General features: G+C 51.0%; 1 protein-coding gene across 11 annotated transcripts; it reads left to right on the top strand.

The window, feature by feature from the left end:
• The first annotated feature begins 7473 nt into the window (after nucleotides 1–7473).
• Nucleotides 7474–18675, top strand: MIIP (migration and invasion inhibitory protein). Of its 11 annotated transcripts, XM_082412728.1 has the most exons (11): nucleotides 7474–7610; nucleotides 9453–9648; nucleotides 9898–10000; nucleotides 10124–10224; nucleotides 10660–10855; nucleotides 14772–14880; nucleotides 14966–15024; nucleotides 15724–15853; nucleotides 16015–16111; nucleotides 17079–17213; nucleotides 17498–18675. In XM_082412728.1, the coding sequence occupies exons 2-11, from the start codon at nucleotides 9535–9537 to the stop codon at nucleotides 17582–17584; spliced, it is 1131 nt and encodes a 376-aa protein (XP_082268854.1). In that variant the 5' UTR covers nucleotides 7474–7610; nucleotides 9453–9534; the 3' UTR covers nucleotides 17585–18675. The 11 variants fall into 11 exon arrangements, with proteins under 11 accessions (XP_082268854.1, XP_082268846.1, XP_082268847.1 ...); XM_082412720.1 differs by having other exon boundaries at nucleotides 9898–10224; XM_082412727.1 differs by having other exon boundaries at nucleotides 7475–7610; nucleotides 9898–10224; nucleotides 10660–10741; nucleotides 14966–15018.
• Nucleotides 18676–20443: the final 1768 nt, after the last annotated feature.

Here is a 20443-nt window from a genome sequence, read left to right as displayed (position 1 = left end):
CAAGTGGGGCCCACGGCGGCGGTGGAGGTGAGAGGGCCAGGACTCAGGCAGGGGGTGTGGCCGGGCGAGCTGCGTTTGCATCAGACCACTCAGCCGAGGCAGAGCCGGAACAAAAGGCAGGTAAGGCCAAGAGGGTCTGAAGCGTTCACCCGTCCAATCACTCAGATCTGCTCTTGCCTTCCCGCCCTTCCTCCCCGAGAGGGGAGGTCTAAGTCCCATTGAACCGAGTCCCCTTCGGGGTGATACGGTCGGTCCCTCGTCCACCCCCATTCCATGGCCAAAGCTGCAGCTAGTCTGGTTATTTCCTGGTGGGGTCAGCCAGATCTTCATCCCCGAGGGATCCGAGCCCTTGGCTGTCTTGCCCTGGGTGGGCTGTGATTGCCACAATTGCCACTTACTATTATCAGTGGGTGTGGAGACACCGAGAGACACCAGAGGAGGTTCTGGAAACACCTCTGCCTCATTTTGTATACGCTGTCCTGACCCCTCATGGTGAGGGGAATCTATTACCCGCAGCAGTACAGTAATTCTCTTTGCCTGCTGGTCCACCAGCAGAGAGGCCCGAAGACCAGGTGATGGTCACGTCTTCAAGTTCATTGGGACTGTGGGACCCTATCGTGTCCCCTGGCAGAAGTTTCCCAGCCCCGGGCACTGGGACCTCCAACCTGGCAGAGCCAATGTTTGCAGGGATAGGAAACGCAAGTTCCACAAGTGTTTCACTGCGAGCAGTAGGGAGAGGGTCCACCCTCTGCTTCCCGTCCTCATGTAATCTAGCATCAGGGGACACAGCTGCATATGCCAACTTCCTGGAGAACAGAGCTGTAGCGTATGGTCCCTGAGCTATGTCTTTAGCAGGCCATGCCACTTGGGTGTTGGGGTCCCCGGTAAGATCAGTGGATCCTTTAGTCAGATGCCCATTGTCCCATCTGTTCTGCCAAAAAATGGGTACCTTGGTGTGAGACAATGTGGTGTGGCATACCACGTCACTACATCAGGCAGCCCTCAGATGGTGGTGTGGGCAATAGCCCTGAAGGCAGGTCAGGCGAACCCTTTCATGGAGTAGCATCAATTTCAGTAAGTACAAATCGCTCCCTTTAGGGTCAAAGGGGACCTGATGTAATTGATCTGCCACCAGATCAATGGCTGGCTGGTCTCTTGGAGATGCCATATCAAGGGCTCAGCGTTGGTCCTGCAGACTAGGGGTCCAGCAGCAGCAGGACAGAGCCTTTAGGAAAGGAGCCCAGGCTACTTCACCCCTGTCATCTTGGCTGCTCTGTCCCTGGGCCCATCGCACCTGCACTGGGGTGGCTGAGCAGAGAGGGGGGCTGACATTTACCAGCTGCATCGTCCGTTCCAGCTGGTCGTGGACCGTCTCCCCGGCAGCAGACGTCCTCTGATGGATTCGAAACATGAGACACCAAGATGTAATCCCGTGCGCCCCCATGTACTGGACATCATTGGTTCATCTTCCCCCTTTCCCCAGTTCTTGGCGCTAGTCTTCTGATCTCTTTCTCCTGAGCTCTGACCTCCAGCCACACCATTTGGCACCACCCAGGAGACTGTGTATCATCTCTCCCTTAGACTGTTCATCCCTCCTCATGAATGGATGACCAAGTGTACAGCTCACGGCTCTGACCACCAGGAGGATTAACCTTCATCCTTGAGGCGGCGTCATGGCATAAGAGTGGAAGTGGTCCATTTCCAGTGAGGGCAAACATACTGCGCCCAGCTAGGCCAAGTGCTTTATTGTTTGCTTACTTGCTTCATACCTTTTAATAGCTTTATTGAGATATGGTTAACATACAATAACTGCCCATGTTTAAAGTGTACAATTTGATAAGTTTTGGCAGATGTATGCACCTATGAAAGCGTCACCACAATCAAGACAGTGAACAAACCCATCATCCCCCAAGTTTCCTCGTGCCCCGTCATCGTCCCTCCCGCCCACCCCATCTCCAAGCAACCCCTCATCTTTCTGTCACTATAGTTTACATCTTCTCAAGCTTTACTGAGGTACAATATATGTATCATAAAATTCACTCTTTTTAAGTGTACAATTCAATCATTTCAGCAAATTTACAAAGTTCTGCAGCCCCATCACCACAATCCAATGATCCCTCCTGCCCATTTGCAGTGAATCTCTGTCCTTTTCTGGACATTTCATATAATTGGAGTCATCAATATGTGGTCTTTTTCGTGGCTTCTTTCACTTAGCATAATGTTTATGAGGTTCGTCCATGTTGTGGCACGTGCCAGTACTTCATTTCTTTTTATTGCCATTTTCTATTGTATGGATACCACATTTAGCTTGTCCATTTATGAGTTGACGGACATTTGGATTATTTCTGCTTTTTTGTGGCTATAATGAATAATGCTGCCAGGAACATTCTTGTACAAGTCTTTGTGTGGACATGTTTTCATTTCTCTTGGGTAGATAACTAGCACTGGAATTTCTGGGTCATATGGTAAATTTATATTTAACTTTTTAAGATACCGTCAAACTGTTTTCTGAAGTGATTGTACCATTTTACATTCCCACCAGCAGAGCACGTGGGTTCCAGTTTTTCCCTGTCCTCGCCAACGCTGGTATAGTGAGTCTTTGATTTTACATGCCATCATTTTAGACATAGAAATAGTTATGCAGTGGTGTCTCATTCTGGTTTTATTTTACATTTGCCTAGCAAATGGAGCCTAGAGCAAGAGAAGACTCTAGAAAGCCAAACTGGGATAAAAGCTGGTGCTAGGTGTATTAATGGTGGGTAAGGATGCTGAGCTGAGTCTCTGACCAGCCTCAGTAGGAGAGTTCTGTGATGTGGAGCATCTTTTCTGTGCTTATTCACCATCTGTGTGTATCTCTTCCTTGGTGTTCAATTCTTTTAATCATTTTAAAAATTGGGTTGTTTGTTAGCCAAGACATGGAAGCAACCTAAGTATCCATCAACAGATGAATGGATGCCAATGAGGAAAGCAAGCATCCTGTCTTACCCCTGTTCTAGCCCCAGAGCCTGTAATGGTGAACCCACTGGAGCTACCTGGGAGAGAGGATGAGAACTTGTTGCATAAGGAACTGTCTAAGATACAGCAAATGTCTGTGGATAGCATTTGCTTAGCTTTTCTTGGCTATTCATAGCGAGAATAGTTTTGGCTATTTTAGATACTTTGCTAATTACATGATCGTCTCATTCAGGAGCAGTGTGTTCCTTGTTCCTGTATACTCCTGGAAAGCCTCCCGAGTTAAAAGGTACCATTGCCAGTTACCTGCTTGTTCACCCAAAGGTCCAGCTCCTTGTCTGGAGCCTGAGAATGATTTGAGGGGAAAGGAGTAAGCCATATTTCTGCTCAACTCCAGTCTGACTGAAGAAAGAACAAAGCACACATAATGGAATCCAATTCTTGGAAGATATCAAAAATGGAATTTTCTTGGGAATTCCCTGGTGGTCCAGTGGTTAGGACTCTGTGCTTTCACAGCTGAGGCCTGGGTTCAATCCCTGGTCAGGGAACTAGGATCCCACAAGCCGTGAGGCGCACCCAAAAAAAAAAAAAGAAAAAAAGGAACTTTCTTATACAACCTAGCTGTTCCAATTAGCATACAATCATTTCAGCCTTTCTAAATAAAAGTTTTGGGTTTTTTAACCTTAAAACAAACAAACAAACAAAAAACCAGATGAATGGATAAAGAATATGTGAGATATATATATATATATACACAATGGAATATTACTCAGCCATAAAAAGAATGAAATATTGCCATTTGCAGCAACATGGATGGATCTAGAGAATATCATACTAAGTGAAGTAAGGCAGACAGAGAAAGACAAACATTATATGTGGAATCTAAAAAATAATACAAATGGACTTATTTACAAAACAGAAACAGACTCAGAGACATAGAAAACAAACTTATGGTTCGGGGGAGGGATAAATTAGGAGTATGGGATTAACAGATATACACTACTATATATAAAATAGATAAACAACAAGGATTTACTGTATAGGGAACTATAGTCAATATCTTGTAATAACCTATAATGGAAAATAATATGAAAAATATGTATATTTAACTAAATCACTTTGCTATACACCTGAAAATAACACAATATTATAAACAAACTACACTTCAATTAAAAAATTGGGTTGTTTTCTTATGAGTTGAGAGAGTTATTTATATAATCTGGATACAAATTCTTTATTAGACATGTGATCTGCAATTATTTTCTCCAATATTGTGGCTTGTATTTCCACTCGCTTAACAATGTCTTTCAAAGAGCAGAAGTTATTAATTTTGACAAAGTCCAATTTATCCATTCTTCTTTTAGAGATTGTACTTTTGGTGTCGTATCTAAGAAATTTCTGCTTAATGCAAGGTCACAAAGATTTTATTCTCGGTTTTCTTCTAGAAGTTTTATAGTTTTAGGTTTTACAATTAGGTCTATGATACATTTTGAGTTAATTTTTACATATGGTACAGATATGGTACAGATAGAGGGTTTTAAAAATTTTGTTTTGTTTTGTGGTGTGTGTGTCTTTAGCATATGAACATCCAATTGTTCTTGTACCATTTGCTGAAAAGGCTGTCCTTTCTCCACTGAGTTGCCTCTGCATCTTTGTCAAAAATTAATTGATCATGTATGTGTGAGACAATTTCTGGACTTTCTATTCTATTCCATTCACTTGTTTGTCTACCTTGATGCCAATACTACACTCTCTTGATTACTGTAGCTTTATAATAAATCTTAAAGCAGGTAGCGTAGGTCATCTGAATTTGTTCTTTGTTTTCAAAATTGTTTTGGCTAAGTCCTTTGCATTTTCATATGAATTTCAGAAATTGTTTGTCAGTTTATACAAAGAAACTTACTGGGATTTTATTTGGGATTGTATTGAGTCTATAGGTCAATTTGGGGAGAATTGATATCTTAAAAATTTGAGTTTTTCAAGCCATGAACACAGTATATCTCTCCAATTATTTACTCTCCTTTAATTTCTCTCAACACTGTTTTATAACTTTAATGTATAGGTTTTGTATTTTTTGGGTCAGATTTATCCTTAAGTATTTAATTTTTATATTTCTTGATTTATTTTAAATGGTTTTTAAAAAATTTCAGTTTCTGATTGGTTATTGCTAATATATAGAAATACGACTGATTTTTGTATATTGATCTTGTATCTTGCAACTGCAAAACCCATTAACGATTCTAGTAGCTTTTTTGTAGAGTCCATGAGATTTTCTGTTATCATGCTGTCTGTGAATAAAGAGAGTTTTACTTCTTCCTCTCCGTTCCAGATGCCTTTGATTTTTCTTATTGCACTGGCTGGAACTCTAGTGTAATATTGAATTGAACTGATGATAGCAGACATCCTTACCTTTTCCTAATTGTAGGGAGAAAGCATTCAGTCTTTTATTATGAAATATGCTGTTAAATGTAGGTGTTTCATAGATGCCTTTTATCAAGATGAGAAAGTTCCCTTCCAGTCCTAGTTTGCTGGAAGATTTTTTTTTATTTTTATTTTTTATAAATTTATTTATTTTATTTATTTTTGGCTGCGTTGGGTCTTCATTGCTGTGTGCAGGCTTTCTCTAGTTGTGGTGAGCGGGGGCCACTCTTCGTTGCGGTGAGCGGGTTTCTCGTTGCAGTGACTTCCCTTGTTGCAGAGCACGGGCTCTAGGTGCGTGGGCTTCAGTAGTTGTGGCACATGGGCTCAGTAGTTGTGGCTCGTGGGCTCTAGACCGCAGGCTCAGTAGTTGTGGCACATGGACTCAGTTGCTCCAAGGCATGTGGGATCCTCCCGGACCAGGGCTCGAACCTGTGTCCCCTGCATTGGCTGGTGGACTCTTAACCACTGTGCCACCAGGGAAGCCCCAAGATTTTTATTTTTAAAGATTTTTATTAATTTAGTTAAACTAAAAAAAACCCCACTTCACCCATTTCTTCTACTCCCTGCCTCTTGCAGCCACCAATCTGTTTTCTGTATCTATGAGCTTGCTTTTTGTTTTTGTTTTGTTTTTTTAGATTCCACATATAAGAGAGAAATATAGTATTTGCCTTTCTCTATCTGACTTATTTCACTTAGCATAATGCCTGCAAGTTCCATCCGTGTTATTGAAAATGGCAAGATCTCCCCTTTTTTATGGCTGACTAACAGTCCATTATAGATAATACCACACTTTCTGTATCCATTCATCCATTGCTGGACACTTAGGTTGTTTCCATATCTCGGCTATTATAAATAATGCTGCAATGAATATGGGGGTGCATCTAGCTTTTCAAATCAGTGTTTTTACTTTCTTCAGATAAATACCCAAAAGTGGAATTGCTGGATAATAAGGCAGTTCTATTTTTAAATTCTGAGGAAATTTCAAACCTCCATACTCTTTTCCATAGTGGTTGCACCGATTTACATTCTCACCAACAGTGCACAAATGTTCCCTTTTCTCCACATCCTTGCCAACACTTGTTATTTCTTGCCTTTTTAGTAATAGTCGTTCTAACACATGTGAGGTGATAACTCATTGTGGTTTTGATTTGCATTTCCCTGATAATTATTGATATTGAGCATTTTTTCATGTACCTATTGGCCATCTGTCTTCTTTGGGAAAATGTCTATTCAGATCCTCTGCCCATTTTTAAGTTGGATTGTTTGGGGTCTCTTTTGCTATTGAGTTGTATGAACCTGGAAGATTTTTTTAAAAATCAGAAATGAGTGTTGGATTTTGTCAAATGCCGGGACATCTCTTTAAGTTAAAAGATTGTGGCACTCCAATTGCAACTACTAAGAAAAAGGGACAGTACTTGGTGGATTTTTCTGTATCTATTGAGATGGCTTTTCTTTCTTTCCTTTCGTCTGTTAATTTGGGAATTATACTGACTGCCTCTAAAAGGTTCTGGTCAAGTCACTTCATCTCTCATGACCTCGTTTTTTGCTTTGTCTGTAAAACGGGACAATAATATTCATCTTAAAGCACACTTATGAGGCTGGCATGCATTGGCATATGGAAAATACATGGCGCAAAGTAGGCACTCCATATAAACTTGCCCATATTTTACAGACTGGATCACAGCTACCTGTGTTCATATCTTACCCGCTGCCTCTCTCCCCCTCCTCCAGGAAGGGACCCTTCTTAATTCTTTCCTGCCTCCCAGGGCTTAGTACAGTGCCTCTTGGCACAAAATAGGCATAAGTACTCGAAAGAAAGTATGAAAGCATGGGTCACTGGCCGCCGCCTACCCACAGCTGCCTCCCTTGGCTTTGCGGAAGCATCAGTTCCAGACTCTGACACTGCCGTCACCAAACGCGAAATAGCCCGCGGCCTTGTCCTGACCAATCGGAGCCCGTCTTCTGGGGGCCCGCCCCATTCCGACTATCGACCGCTAGACCTGGGAAGTTGACCAATCAGATGTAGAGCGCCGTCGTTATCCCCGCCTCAATGTTGAAACGGCAGCTTCTGAAGGCGAAGTAAAGCTCGCAAGAGCGTCCCGGCTCCGCCCCACATCTGACCAATCAGGGCTCCCGGATCAGGCCCCGCCCCCGGCCGCCGTAGCGTAGGGCGGGCTGGGCGGAACTCCCAGCAGCGCAGGCGGCGGTGGGCTGCGCGGTTCCGGGGCTTCCTGGTAGTGAGTGAGGGAGTGGCGGGGCCGGGGATGGAGAGGAAGGGCTGGACGGGTTGCCCCACGTACACCCCACGGAGGTCCGGGGCCCGCGAAGGGAAAGAAGAGGGAGGCTGAGTCTCCCTATCCCGGGGGTCCCGCCCCTTTGTTCCGCGGCACCGCAGCTGGTACTCTTGCTGCCCCAGTTTCTCTTTTGAACGTCGCCTTCCCGTTACCTTGGTGCAGCTTTAGCTTTCCAGAGCGCCGCCGGAGTCGGAGGTGTTCTCTTTAACACCGTGCGAAAACGGAGATCCTCGGACTATAGGTCTGGCCCAGAGTCAGATAAGGACGGGGTCCGGGAGTCCCTGTCCTGCGGATGAGGCTTTTTACCCCGCTTGTCTGCCCCCCCCCCCCCCCACAGTCGTCTGTACTCGCATCTCCGCTGCCCCGCCTTCCCTGCATGGGTATATGTGGGGACGGCTCCAGGGTAGCCTGGCTTCTCTCTGCTTTAGCCCCTGCAACCGGGCCCTGAGGAGGCGCCCCGGGTGTGGGCGGTCCACAGGTGAGGCGTGTGGGTGGGAGGGCTGGGGGCAGGGCAGGGGTTCTGAGAGTAGGGTGTCTGTCTGGACGCAGTGTTAGAAAGGGATCGTGTGTACTGGGGGAGACTCAGTTTCTGGTTGGAGGCATCTGGACTTGGGACTCTGAGGGAAGAGGAAGCCTCTTCCCCTAGTCTGCAGAAATCCCTTCCAGAGGCATCAGTGTGTCCCTGAGCCTGGATCCCTGGGGGGCCAAAGGCTGGGAGAAGGAGGAGGCAGCTTCCCAGGCCCCCCTCCACACTGTTTGGGGAAAGGCTGGCATAACCATGTACCCCGGAGCCCGATTTTGGTTCAAATCCTGGCTTTGCCACCTACAAGCTGTGTGACGTGGGTCTAGTAGCTTAACTTCTCTGAACTTTGGTTTCTTCATTTGTAAAAAAGAAAGGGAATAAGCATTTTCAGAACTCTGATGAAAAACTGATGAACTCATAAAAGTGCTAACAAAAGATCAAGATGAAAAAAAACAATTAATTACATGGGACTGAGTGAACTGATGAGGATGAGTATAATTTTTGTGACTTTCTGTCTGAATTAAAAAAAAAAAATCCCACAAGGACTCAGAGGCAAAGAATATACAAATCAATTTTCACTGCAAAGTAAAGGAGCTGTTACAGTGGAGGATTACTGGACTGAATGTCAATATTATGACATAGTATGAGTGTGTTTCATGTTTGGTAATTGCAATCATTGTTGCTTTTGTTGTGGTCATCCATGTACAATGCTTGGTGTCAGTCTATTTATCTCTTGTAAAAATAAAATACAGTGTGTGTGTGTGGAAAAAAAAAAAAAAAAAAAGAAAGGGAAGAAGGAGGGAGGTCAGGAGAGAGGGAAGAGTCCCTTCAGAAATCTGATTTGTGTTGAATTTGAAAGTTATAATGCTTTACATCTGTGGACCTGCCCCAGTTGTCTTCTACAAATTAATCTAGTAATTTCATAGTTAAGGTTGTTAAAGAGGGATTGATCTCTTTTGACATGTTAGGAAACACTGTGGCCAGTGTAATAATAATAGGCATTTATTGAGTGCTTACTGTGTGTGCCAGGCACTGTACTAACATTTAATATACATTATCTCCTTTAATCCTTACAACAGTCTTATGAGGTCAATGCTGTTATCATCTGTTTGGCAGATGAGGAAACTGAGGCACAGAGAGATTAAATAACTTGTCTGAGGCTGCACAGTTAGGGAGTATCAAAGTGGGGATTTGAACCCCGGCCTCTGGCTCCGCAGGGCGGCCTCCTCAGCGCTATGTCATGCTGTCTGTCTTGGCTTCAGGTAGGAGGACCTGGCCGTGAGGGCACTCTGTGGCCCGGGAGTCGGTGACACCTGTCGTGGGAAGCCAGCGGATAGGCCTGGGATGGTGGAGACCAGAGATCTGGCACAGCTGCGGCAGCTCAACCTGGAGCTCCTGAGGCAGCTGTGGGTCGGACAGGATGCCGTGCGGCGGTCCGTGGCCAAGGCAGCCTCAGAGGTGAGCGCCTCGGCCAAGTCCCGGGAGTGAGGGAGGGGCTGCCTAACCCTCAGGCCAGAATCCAGGGCTTCCGGGTCCTCTCGTGCAGCATGCCCATTTTACTGATGATGAGAAACCCGAGTGAGGCCCAGCGTGGGAAGGGACTGGCCTGGGACATGCAGAGGCTGGAGCAAGGATGAGGACCAGGCCTTCATGCCTAATGCAGGCCAGCTGGGTAGATGGCTGGGTGATCTGGTCTCTCTGTTCCAGTCAAGCCTGGGCTCCAGCAGCAGCTACGACTCAGAGATGCCGTCATCCCAAGAGGCGTCCTCAGTGGCCTCGAGAGCCTCCTGCCCACGGGATGCCCACCAAGGTGACCCCTGTGATAGGGACGGGGTCAGCTCCGGGGTGGTCTCTCTCCCACCTGCCAAGTGCCTCCACCAGGAGTCCCCGGGCCCACTGAGGCCCCACTCGGCTCCCTTGCTGGCCACCTCAGGCTTGAGCGACCCAGAGCTTTCAGCAGAGCTGGACAGTCTAGACACCCAGGAGGCACAGGCCCTGAAGTCCATCCTGGCTCAGCGGAGCAAGCTGTCCGAGGTAATGCGGGAGAGCGGAGCATCCACTGATGGGCGCTTCCTTGAGCCTCAGTTTCCCCCCTGACAGATGCACTCATGGGCAGCCTCCCTTCCAGGGTGAGGCTCCTGGGAGGTACCGTGAGTCAAGTCCAGCTCAGCCTAAGTGCTTGATAAGTTGTGGCCATTAGTTTCTCAGACAGCACTTTGGGAAGAAGGTGACCAGCTCCGTTATGCAGATGGGAAGACGGGGGTTCAGAGGACAGACTTGTTCAAAGTCACACATGGAGGGGGGTGGGGGCCAAACTCTTGTCCTCCAGCCCCCAAGCCCTCGGCTGAGCCCTGGGGCCCATGTCAGGGTATGAGTTAAGACGCAGCCCCTTTCCTCCCTGCAAGGTGGGACCTCCTTTGGGCCAGGCCTGCTGGCCTAGCCCTTGCCCCTCTTTGCCTCCCTCCTCAGCCGAGAGTGACCAACAAGGAGTCTCCAGTGCCTGAGAAGAGCTGGCACCTCAGACCGTGCCTGGGCTACGACTGGATTGCAGGTGTGGTTAGCCCCCCTGCCCGGGGGCGCGGGTGGAGGCCCCAGCTTACTTATGCACCTGCCTGCGCCCCCGGCGGGCACTGCTGCTCTTTCTCCGACTGTTCCGCCCCCCTCGGTGAGCACCTTCGGTACCGCGTCTCCTGTCTCGGCCCTTGGCACAGTGACAGGCACAGAGACGGTGCTCACCGAGTGTTTGTTGAATGAATGAACGAATCAGAGCTGCCATATTTTTTGGCATTTATTGTGTGCCAGGCCCCTGTGAAACTCTGTATGCGCGTCATCTCGTTATGTTTTACTGCCCATCCCCCCACGCCCCCAGCAACCTCGGTGGCTTCCTGGCTGGTCTCCCTCTGGCCCCTTTCACCCCCATTATCATCCATTTTCGGCACAGCAGCCAGAACGAATTTTTTTTTTTTTTATAAATTTTTTATTTATTTACGGCTGTGTTGGGTCTTCGTTTCTGTGCGAGGGCTTTCTCTAGTTGTGGCAAGCGGGGGCCACTCTTCATCGCGGTGCACGGGCCTCTCACTATCGCGGCCTCTCTTGTTGCGGAGCACAGGCTCCAGACGCTCAGGCTCAGTAATTGTGTCTCACGGGCCCAGTTGCTCCGCGGCATGTGGGATCTTCCCAGACCAGGACTCGAACCCGTGTCCCCTGCATTGGCAGGCAGATTCTCAACCACTGCGCCACCAGGGAAGCCCCCAGAACGCATTTTTAAACACGGAATCAGATCATGTCACTCAGAGTACTTAGCACTTAGAGTAAAATCTAAAATCCTTATCTAGAGTTTTGAGGTGTGATCTGGCTTCTGCTTGGCCCTGTGACATGACCTCTAACCATCTACCTTCTGACTCCTCATGCCGGCCTCCTTGCTGGTCCTTGAACCTGCCACGCTCATGGCCACCTCGGGGCCTTTGCACTTGCTGTGCCCTTTGCTTTGAACGCACTTCCCCAGGTTCACACCTGCTGGTTCCTTTTCGTCACTGAGTGTTCAGCTCAAATGGTAGGCCTTCCACGAGCACAACGTTGTAGGGCCACCACGCCTGCATCCTTGTCTGTTGCATCAGCCGTTTGTATGTTCCTCGTATCATTCATTCATTCTCAGAAGTCATCTTGTTTGCTTGTTTCTTGTCTGACTCCTCCGGTGGACTGTAAGCTCTGTTGGAGCAGGGGCCTGGCCGTCTCTTTGTTGCTGTGCTCCCCGAGTCTGAGCCTAGCACGGTGCCTGGCACGTAGTAGGCCCTCAGCCAACGCTGGCTGAGTGAGTGAGTGGGCGGCCCTAGGAGGTTGGTGCTGTCGAACCCTCACTTTCACAAAGGAGGAAACTGGTGTACAGAGAAGTTGAGTTGCTGCCCCAAGGCAGGTGCTCCGTGGGGCTGCTGAGACCCTGCGGTGGTGGGGACACAGGCCCCATCCCAAGGACTTCCCTGACTGCCAGCTCACTGCTTTGCTTCCTGTCTCTAGGAAAGCAGAGGCGGCTGCCCCCTGCCTGCCCTGTGTGTGTGTGTGTGTGTGTGTGTGTGTGTGTGTGTGTGTGTGTGTGTGTGTGTGCGTGCGTGTGCGCACGCGCACCTCTCTCCCCCCTTTCCGAGCCCCCGTCCTGTCCCTGCATTTGTGTGCTCGAGCCCCATCCCTTCTTGGCTCCCAGAGGGGTTTTTTTTTAAATTAATTAATTAATTTATTTTTGGCTATGCTGGGTCTTCGTTGCTGCGCGCGGGCTTTCTCTAGTTGCGGCGAGCGGGGGCTACTCTTCGTTGCGGTGCGCGGACTTCTCACTGCGGTGGCTTCTCTTGTTGCGGAGTGCGGGCTCTAGGCGCGTGGGCTTCAGTAGTTGCAACATGCGGACTCAGTAGTTGTGGCTCATGGGCTCAGTGGTTGTGGTGCATGGCTTAGTTGTTCTGTGGCATGTGCGATGTTCCCGGACCAGGGCTCGAAACCGTGGCCCCTGCATTGACAGGCGGATTCTTAACCGCTGCGCCACCAGGGAAGTCCCTCCCAGAGGGTTTTTTCCCTGTGATTCTCTCCTCTCCTTCCTCCACCATCACTCTGCCCCGTCAGCCTACGAACGCCAGGGAATATTAATGACAGTTGATTTCAGTGAGTGCTTATTATGTGCCGGGCCCTGTCCCAAGAGCTTTCCTCTGCTTCGCTCCCATTCACTCCTTGACTCCTCACAATAATCTGATTAGGTGGATGCTGTTACTGTCCCCACTGGCAGATGAGAAGGCTGAGGCATCAAGAGACTGAAAAACTTAGCAAAGTTTCACATCTGGTCGGGGTAAAGCTGCAGTCTGTGATTTCCCATCCTGAGGAAGCATCGCTCCCTTTATATCCTGCCTTTGCTTCTAGTTACGGCCTGTGTTCTCTGCTTTTCTTTATAACAAAACTCCTCAAAAGGGCCATCTAGACTCGCTGTCTCTTGTTTCTCTCCCCGACTTTTTCTTAAACTGGGCTTCAGCCCCTGACACCCTCCAACGCTGTCTTCGGCCGGGTCAGCAGTGACCTCTGTGTTGCCAGCTCCCGGCTCAGTGCTCAGTCCAGAGCTTTCTTGGCCCCTGGGTAGCGTGGACACAGCGGCCACTCCGTCCTCCCCGAAGCTCTTTCTTCTTCTGACTTCCAGGCCCGGGCACCCCTGCTGGCTCTTCCCCACCTCCCTGGCTGCTCTGTCCAGTCTCTGCTGGATCCACTTCCTTGTTCCAAATTCCAGAGGTGCCCCCCTCAGTGCCGAGGCTCTCCATGCTCTCTTCTCCCTGACTTTATCTCTACCCGTGCTGCTCCTCTGAATTCCAGACCTGTATATCTGGCTTTCTTCTCTGCAGAGCTCATTAGGTGTGTTAGACTAATCTCAGGTCCAAAATCAAGGTCCTGATTTCCGCCCCACCTGGTCCTCCTGCAGTCTGTTCTGTCTCTGTTAGTGACAACTGCATTTATGGAGCTAATGGCCATGATCTTGAGATCAGCCTTGAGTTTTTCCTCTCCTTTTCACACACTGTACATCCTGGTAATCCTGCCTTCCACATATTTCTAGAATTTTACTGTTTGTCTCCACCAGGATGCCTTCAGTAGCCTCCTAACTGGTGCCCCTGCTTCCCCTCACCTTGCAGCAGCCAGAAGGGGGGTCCTGTAAAAGTACATGGCTGATCTGATTGCGTCACTCCTTGTCCCCAAACCCACTGCTGGCTTCCCAGCCTCATCCCCTCCACCCTCACCCCTACACCTATTTTACCTCCTGGGTGTTCCTCAAATGTACCAACCACACCTGCCCCAGGGCCTTTGCATTTGCTCTTCTGTCTGCCTGGGATGTCCCCACGGCTCCCTCCCTCCCTTCATCAGGTCTCTGCTCAGGTGTCACCTCCTCAGGGAAACTTCCTCTGGCTCCCCTGCCCTACCAAGTTCAGTTTTCTGACTCTCTTTTATTTATTTATTTATTATTTTGGGCTGTGTCAGGTCTTAGTTTTGGCACGTGGGCTCTTCATTGTGGCGTACAGACTTCTCTCTCTCTAGTTGTGGAGTGCAGGCTCAGTAGTTGTGGCACGTGGGCTTAGTTGCCCCGTGACATGTGGGATCTTAGTTCCCTGACCAGGGATCAAACCCGCGTCCCTTGCGTTGGAAGGCAGATTGTCAACCACTCGACCACCAGGGAAGTCCCTCCTGACTCTCTTTTATTTCCTGGCAGGTGTCACCTGTCAATGTTGTATTACAGGTTTCTTTGGTGACTAGTTCGTCTGTTGCCACATTAGAATGTAAGCCTCACGAGGGCAGGGGCTTTGTCCAGATCGCTGTTCTTTCCCCAGCACGTAAAACAGCGTCTGGCCCATAGTAGGGGCTCTATAAATATTTTTTGCGTGGACGATTGGATATGCATGAGGGTAGACAGACACGAGACAAAACCAACAGTCACCTGAGTGGAGGGTCCCCTCCAGGTCTGTACGAGGCATGGTGGGGTCAAAGCAGGTGGCCTGGGGTGCCAGCGCCGAGCGTCCCCTGAGTCTTGGCCACACGGCAGCTCCTTTGTGTGTTGCCCACTCCAGGGTCTCTGGACAACAGCTCTCCCGTCACCAGCAAGCCCGAGGCCTTCTTCTCGAAGCTGCAGAAGTTCCGGGAAGCCAACAAGGAGGAGTGTATTTGCAGTGACCCCGAGTGAGCAGGGGCAGGCGCAGGGTGGGCGGGGCGGCTGGCTCAGGGGCTGTGTCACCCTGGCCTGCTCACCCTCTCGCCCTCACAGATCCCAGTTCCTAGGCCTGCAGGAGAGTGGTGCTGTGGAGGGGGACCACGAATGTGAGTGTAAGCGCTCGGCGGCCGCCCCGTAGCCCAGCTAAGGCCTGGGGGCCTGGGGAGGCAGCTGAGGTGTTGAGGACGGGGGGAGGGAGGCCTGGGGTCCAGGCAGGGGGCCGCGAGCCTGGGGTGAGCTGAGGCCTGGCCTCATGGGGAACAGGGCCAGCCCTGTGCTACCCACCTCGGCCCTCGCCCGTGCCTTCCGTTTCCTCCCAGCTGCCTCATTTTCCCATGTGTCCCCACTCCCTCCCCCTCCTCTCTGCACAGGGGTCGTCTGGGTGGGCAGTGGGGGGGCGGTGCCAGCTCAGTCACGTGAGCACCCAAATCTTTGCTGTGGGTTTGCACGAGCAGCATACAGTGTATACATGTGTGTACATATGTGTGTGAGGCGTGTTCCTATGGATGTACGTGTGTGTGCACCCTGTGTGTGTGATTACAAGTGTAGGTACGTTCATGTGTGTCCACAGATATGACTGTATGAAGCCGTGCTTTGTGTTTGCACGGATGACATTTGCACACGTGAAGTTGCCAGCATGTGCACGCGTGTGTCACGCTTGAGTAGAAGGCGGTGCTCAGTATTGTTGCATGTGAGCACGTGTGCGTGTGCATGCTCTTGTCTGTGTACACGTGGGTGGGCCTGTGTGGTTGGGGTCCAGGGACCTAGGTTCCCTGGCTGAGGGGGGCTTCTGCTTCTCACGGGTCTCACAGGTGTGTATTGTTACCGTGTCAACCGGCGCCTGTTTCTGGTGCCTTCGGATCCCGGCACCCCCTGCCGCCTGTGCCGGACACCACGGGACCAGCGGGGTCCGGAGACCCTGGCAGAGCCAGCGCAGGTCAGGTGAGTGGCCAGAGCAGGCAGGACACCGGGGGGAGCTGTAGGGGCAGCCGCAGCTGAGGACGAGAGCAGAGCCTGGGGCCTGTGGTTTTGAGGGAGGGCAGGATGGGCCACAGCAGCCTGGAGGCGCCTGCAGCAATGCCCCCACTGTCACCCCCGCCCAGGGTGAGCATCCCGCTGTCTGTCCTGGACCCCCCGCACCGGTACCGCATCCACCGGCGGAAGAGCTTCGACGCCTCCGACACGCTGGCGCTGCCCCGGGTGAGGATGGCCTTGGGGCTGCCGCCTGTCTGGCCCAGGTCTCTGGATGTGTCCTGAGGCCCAGAGGGCCAGGGACTGTCCCAAGGCCACACAGCGAGGCTGGGCTCAAGGACCCAAGTCTCTGGAGTTCGGGCTGGGCCACTCATGTCATGTGTACCGTGCTTGTTCCCTGAGGGAGGCTGGGCTCCCCACCCAGCCCCTGGCTTCCAGGAGGACTGTCTGCCCATGCAGTGCGTTGGCCTAGTGCACACGGGCCCCATTTCTTGCGCTCTTGTGGCCACATGCACAGTCCTTAGGGCAATTATCTCGTGGAGCCACAGCAACCGAGAGTGCAGGTCCTACTGTTATCCCACTTTACAGATGAGGAGACTGAGGCAGAGGGGAAGTGACTTGTCCAAGGTCAGCCGGATGGAAGAGCCGGGATTTGAACCCAGGTCCTTTGTGTCTCCTGGGTAGGACAGGGGTCCCTGGGGACCCCACTCATTCCCAGTTGAGGCCGGGGGTGCTGGGGTTGCGGGGAGGAGAAGGGGTACCGAGGAAAGTCAGTTTGCTCATCTGTAAAATGGGTACAACATACTGTCCTCAGGCTCATGGGATGGGCAAGGGGCAGGTCAGTGAGTCAATACCTGTCAGGGGCTTGGGGCAGAACCTGGCACACAGGACGTGCTCCATCAGCGTCCACGGCCTTCCCTCCACCCATCTGTGGTCGGGGCCCAAGGCCTGGGTCAGCAGGGTTAGGAAAGGGAGGCCTGGGGTAACAGTGGTGGATAAGACCCCTGCCCTCGGGGAGCCTCAGTCCATGGGGGACACTGTGATTGGGGGGCCCCTTCACCCTCGTGGGGGACACAGCCCTGTCCTAGAGGATGCTGCCAGTCCAAGAGGAGAGGTACAGCCCCTCCCTGGGGTGTGCCCAGTCAGCGGGGAGCCCCGCTCCAGGCCAGGCACGTTAACCCTTTGCTCTCCACAGCACTGCCTGCTGGGCTGGGACATTCTTCCTCCGAAGTCTGAGAAAAGCTCAGCCCCCAAGAGCCTGGATCTCTGGTCCAGTGTCTCTTCTGAGGCCCAACGTCGGAAGCTGTCAGCCGCCAGCCTTTCTCACCGGGTACGGTCCAGGGTGCCCTGGGAGAGACAGATGCCTTGGAGCAGCCTGGGGACCGCAGGGTCCTGGGGGGCAGGATTGGGGTAGGAGTGCAGAGCCTGGAAACGTCTCTCTGTGGGGTTCCCTGGCCCTAGCCCTGGCCCTGACCCACGGCACCTCTCCAGGCACCACTGCTCCCCACTGGCTACCCCACCCCACCCTGGAAGGTGACCCCAACTCTGAGATCCAGAAGGGGATGAGGCTGCCCCCAAAGAGGCCCCCCTGACACCCTTCCCTTCACTCTCCAGGCCGTGCCAACGCGGGTCCCAGCCCCCACCCCGATGTGGTCAGAACTCTCTGTGCCCCAGCCCCGCGCCCCCCGGCCGAAGCCCTGAGGACTGGCTGCTGGGAGGTGGACAGTGCCCTTACCGTCGTTTCCGCCTCTCCCCTCCGGCGGGGGCGCCCACGAGAGGGGAGCTTTGCCCAGCCTCAGCTGGCGGTGGACTCAGGCCCCACCTTCCTAGGCTGGGCCAGTGGGTGGCCTCAGGCCTGTCTCCTTCCTGGGGACAGAGGAGACCCTGGGGTTGGGAAGGGGGGACTCTGTGACACGTTTGTAAATAAAGCTCAGCACTCCCTGCAGCTCCAGATTCCCACATGTGCCAGGTCTGTCCTGCTGATGCCCTCAGAGCCCTGGAAGTGCCCTGGCCTCGGCCTGCCCCCCCTCACTTGCAGAAGGACACCTCTGACAACCTGTGCTGGGCGGGGTGGATCCAGCGCCCTGAGTGTGGCTCTTTGTGCAGCTTCTAACTCTGGGTAGGTGGCCTCCCCACCAGACAGGTGGGAGTGAGGCTCCCCAAAGTAGGCTGAGGCCAAGGTCAGCGTTAAAAATCCATCTCAGCAAGGGACTTGGGGTCTCAGGCTGTTCGCTGTGGATGAGGCTGAAGCTGTGACAGAGGGGAATGAGTGAGCTCTCCCCTTATTCTTGGGCCCTGACACGGGTCCAGTGATGGAGGGACTCTCTTGAAGTCCCTGGGCCAGGTGGCTCCTTCACTCCCATCTCTAGCCCAGCCCTAGAAGCCACGGGTGATCTAGAACCCCGTCAGGGACACATGGGGAAACAGGGCCAGGAGGGTTGGAGTCAGAGGCAAGGTTGGCCAAGAGCCCAGATCTGCCCTCCTGGATTAGTAAGCAGCACCTGTCTTTATACTCCCGTAGGTTGAACAATATGAAATTCCTGATTTTTAGGATACAAATGGAATAGCTGGGGAACCTAAGCCCAGGGGAAGCATGTGCTTTTTCTGAGGTTTCTAGCTTAGAGCGGTGGAACTATGGCTGTGGTCCGTGGCACCCACCTGGAGCTTGTGAAGCTGAGAAAACCTTTCCCCATCCAGCACAGCACATATATTAGGATAAACGAGGTTATGCCACGGTAACAAATTAACCCCCAAATCCCAGTGGTTTGACATAAAGGCCTGTTTCTTGCTGACTTGCTCATCCTACCTGTCTGTCATGGGTCACATGGGGCCTCTGTTTTGACATCGTCTTTCGGGGACCCAGGCCAATGGAGGCTCCACTGTGGGGGACATCACCAGTTGCTTCAGCCCAGAAATGACACACAGGTCACTTGTGCTCATGGTTCGTTGGCCAGAACTAGTCACAAGGAGTTGGGACATGGAGGGGGCTCACGGGGTACCGGGTGAGCGTTACTGTCCTCCACATCCTGACTTCAGCAGCTCTGTCCCCGCAAGGCAGGCCTCCTGCGCAGCAAAGGCCATTCGCAAAAATAACAGACACTACGCGCTCTCGCCTAAAAATCTTCCCTTGCTCCATCTGGGGTTCCAGCCTCCAACGCCTTCAGTAGCCAGGCAAGTAAGGTGACTGGGAGTGGGGGGCTCAGGGCCACCTGGCAAGCACGCATCCCCTCCAGAGGCTTTCAAGTTCAAATGCCTCTGATCCAAAGTACGTGTCTGGGCAGATTTCAGCAGCAGGTCATGGTTTGCCACATGATTCTAGCACCTGAAGAAACAAAGTCTCTTCCACATGTAAGTTTTAAAATTAATTTTTAAAAATTTATTTTCAGTGGTATAAAACATAACAAAATTTACCACTTTTATATGTGCGGTTCAGTGGCCCTAAGTCCATTTACGTTGCTGTGCAACCATCCCCAGAATTTTTTTCTTCTTGCAAAACTGGAGCTCAGTACAGACTAAACACTAACTCCCTATTTTCCCCTCCCAGCTTCTGGCAACCACCGTTCTACTTTGTCTATGAACGTGACTACTCTAGGGACCTCATACAAGTGGAATCATACAGTATGTCTTTTGTTTCTTATTTGGCTTCTTTCATTTAGCATAATGCCCTCAGGGTTTATGTTGTAAAGTGCCAGAATTTCCTTCCTTTTTAAGACTGGAAAGTATTTCCGGGGCTTTCCTGGTGGCGCAGTGGTTAAGAATCCGCCTGTCAATGCAGGGGACACGGGTTCAATCCCTGGGCCGGGAAGATCCCACATGCCGCGGAGCACCTAAGCCCGTGCGCCACAACTACTGAGCCTGCATGGCGCAACTACGGAAGCCCGCGCGCCTAGAGCCCGTGCTCCCAACAAGAGAAGCCACTGCAGTGAGAAGCCCGTGCACCACAATGAAGAGTAGCCCCCGCTCGCCACAACTAGAGAAAGCCCAGAGGCAGCAACGAAGACCCAACGCAGACAAAAAAATAAATAAAATAAATTTATTAAAAAAAAAAAAAAGAATTTCCTTGTGTGGATCTACTGCATCTTGTTTATCCATTCATCTGCCGATGGCCCTTTGGGTCAATTCCACCTTTTGTTATTGTACATAATGCTGCTATGAACATGGGTGTACAAATATCTGTTTGAATCCTTGCTTTCAGTTGTTTTTTTTTTTTTTTGGAGTATAATTGCTTTACAATGTTGTGTTAGTTTCTGCTGTACAATGAAGTGAATCAGCTATATGTATACATATATCCCCTCCCTCTTGGACCTCCCTCCCATCTGCCCCCCCCCATCCCTGCAGCTAGGTCATCTCAGAGCACTGAGCTGAGCTCCCTGTGCTATACTGCAGGTTCCCACTAGCTCTCTGTTTTACACATGGTAGTGTATTTATGTCAGTCTGATCTCCCAGTTCATCCCACCCTCCCCTAACCCCGCCCTGTGTCCACACGTCCGTTCTCTACATCTGTGTCTCTGTTCCTGCCCTGGAAATAGGTTCATCTGTACTATTTTTCTAGATCCCACA

The sequence above is a fragment of the Balaenoptera physalus genome (assembly GCF_965194825.1).
Source record: "Balaenoptera physalus genome assembly, chromosome: 1".
NCBI classification, from domain to species: domain Eukaryota; kingdom Metazoa; phylum Chordata; class Mammalia; order Artiodactyla; family Balaenopteridae; genus Balaenoptera; species Balaenoptera physalus.
This window is presented reverse-complemented; position numbering and strand designations above follow the sequence as displayed.